Genomic DNA, 518 nt, shown 5'->3' with positions numbered 1-518 from the left:
GGGGGGGGGGGTTGGGGGACACGGAGGGGTCCCAAAATACCTCCAGCTGGAGAAGCCATCCCCGTACAAGACGGAGCACTCTCCAGCCCCCCAAAGTCCGACTGCGGCGGGAAAATGCTCACGGGAATGGGAAAATTTCCAGCTCCAGGAATACTTTTCCCGCTCAATACCAAGAAAAGACGTTGGTGTTTCCCGGGACCCGCGGAGAAGCCGTCCCCCGGTACCCGCTCACCCGCTTCCGTGCCCCCGGGAGGGGACCCAGCCCGCGCTCGGGGTGGTCCTCTGGGGCAGAAAATGCGTCAGATGGAAAAAAGGTGGGTTTAAAACAAGGACTCAACATTGGGAAAACAACTTTTTACCTCCAGGTCTGGTCCTGGCTTGTGGGGTGGCCGCAGAGGACAACCTGGCTGACACCACCCTGCCCCCGGGGCCAGCGCCGGACCCCCCACCCAGGGCAGAGCAGGGGTTGGTGGCTCTCTGCCCCCCCGGAAGGCTCCATCCCTCCTCCCCCCCACAGC

General features: G+C 63.3%; 1 protein-coding gene across 1 annotated transcript in view; it reads right to left on the bottom strand.

The window, feature by feature from the left end:
• Positions 1-163: 163 nt before the first annotated feature.
• The window catches only part of LOC104292650 (regulator of cell cycle RGCC-like), a 14,331-nt gene continuing 13,976 nt past the window's right edge, over positions 164-518 (bottom strand). The window contains exon 4 of the mRNA XM_009892061.1: positions 164-282. Coding sequence (XP_009890363.1) covers positions 164-282 — 119 coding nt within the window. The remainder of the gene's footprint in view (positions 283-518) is intronic.

This window comes from Charadrius vociferus, unplaced genomic scaffold, assembly GCF_000708025.1.
Source record: "Charadrius vociferus isolate BGI_N301 unplaced genomic scaffold, ASM70802v2 scaffold1279, whole genome shotgun sequence".
Taxonomy (NCBI): domain Eukaryota; kingdom Metazoa; phylum Chordata; class Aves; order Charadriiformes; family Charadriidae; genus Charadrius; species Charadrius vociferus.
This window is presented reverse-complemented; position numbering and strand designations above follow the sequence as displayed.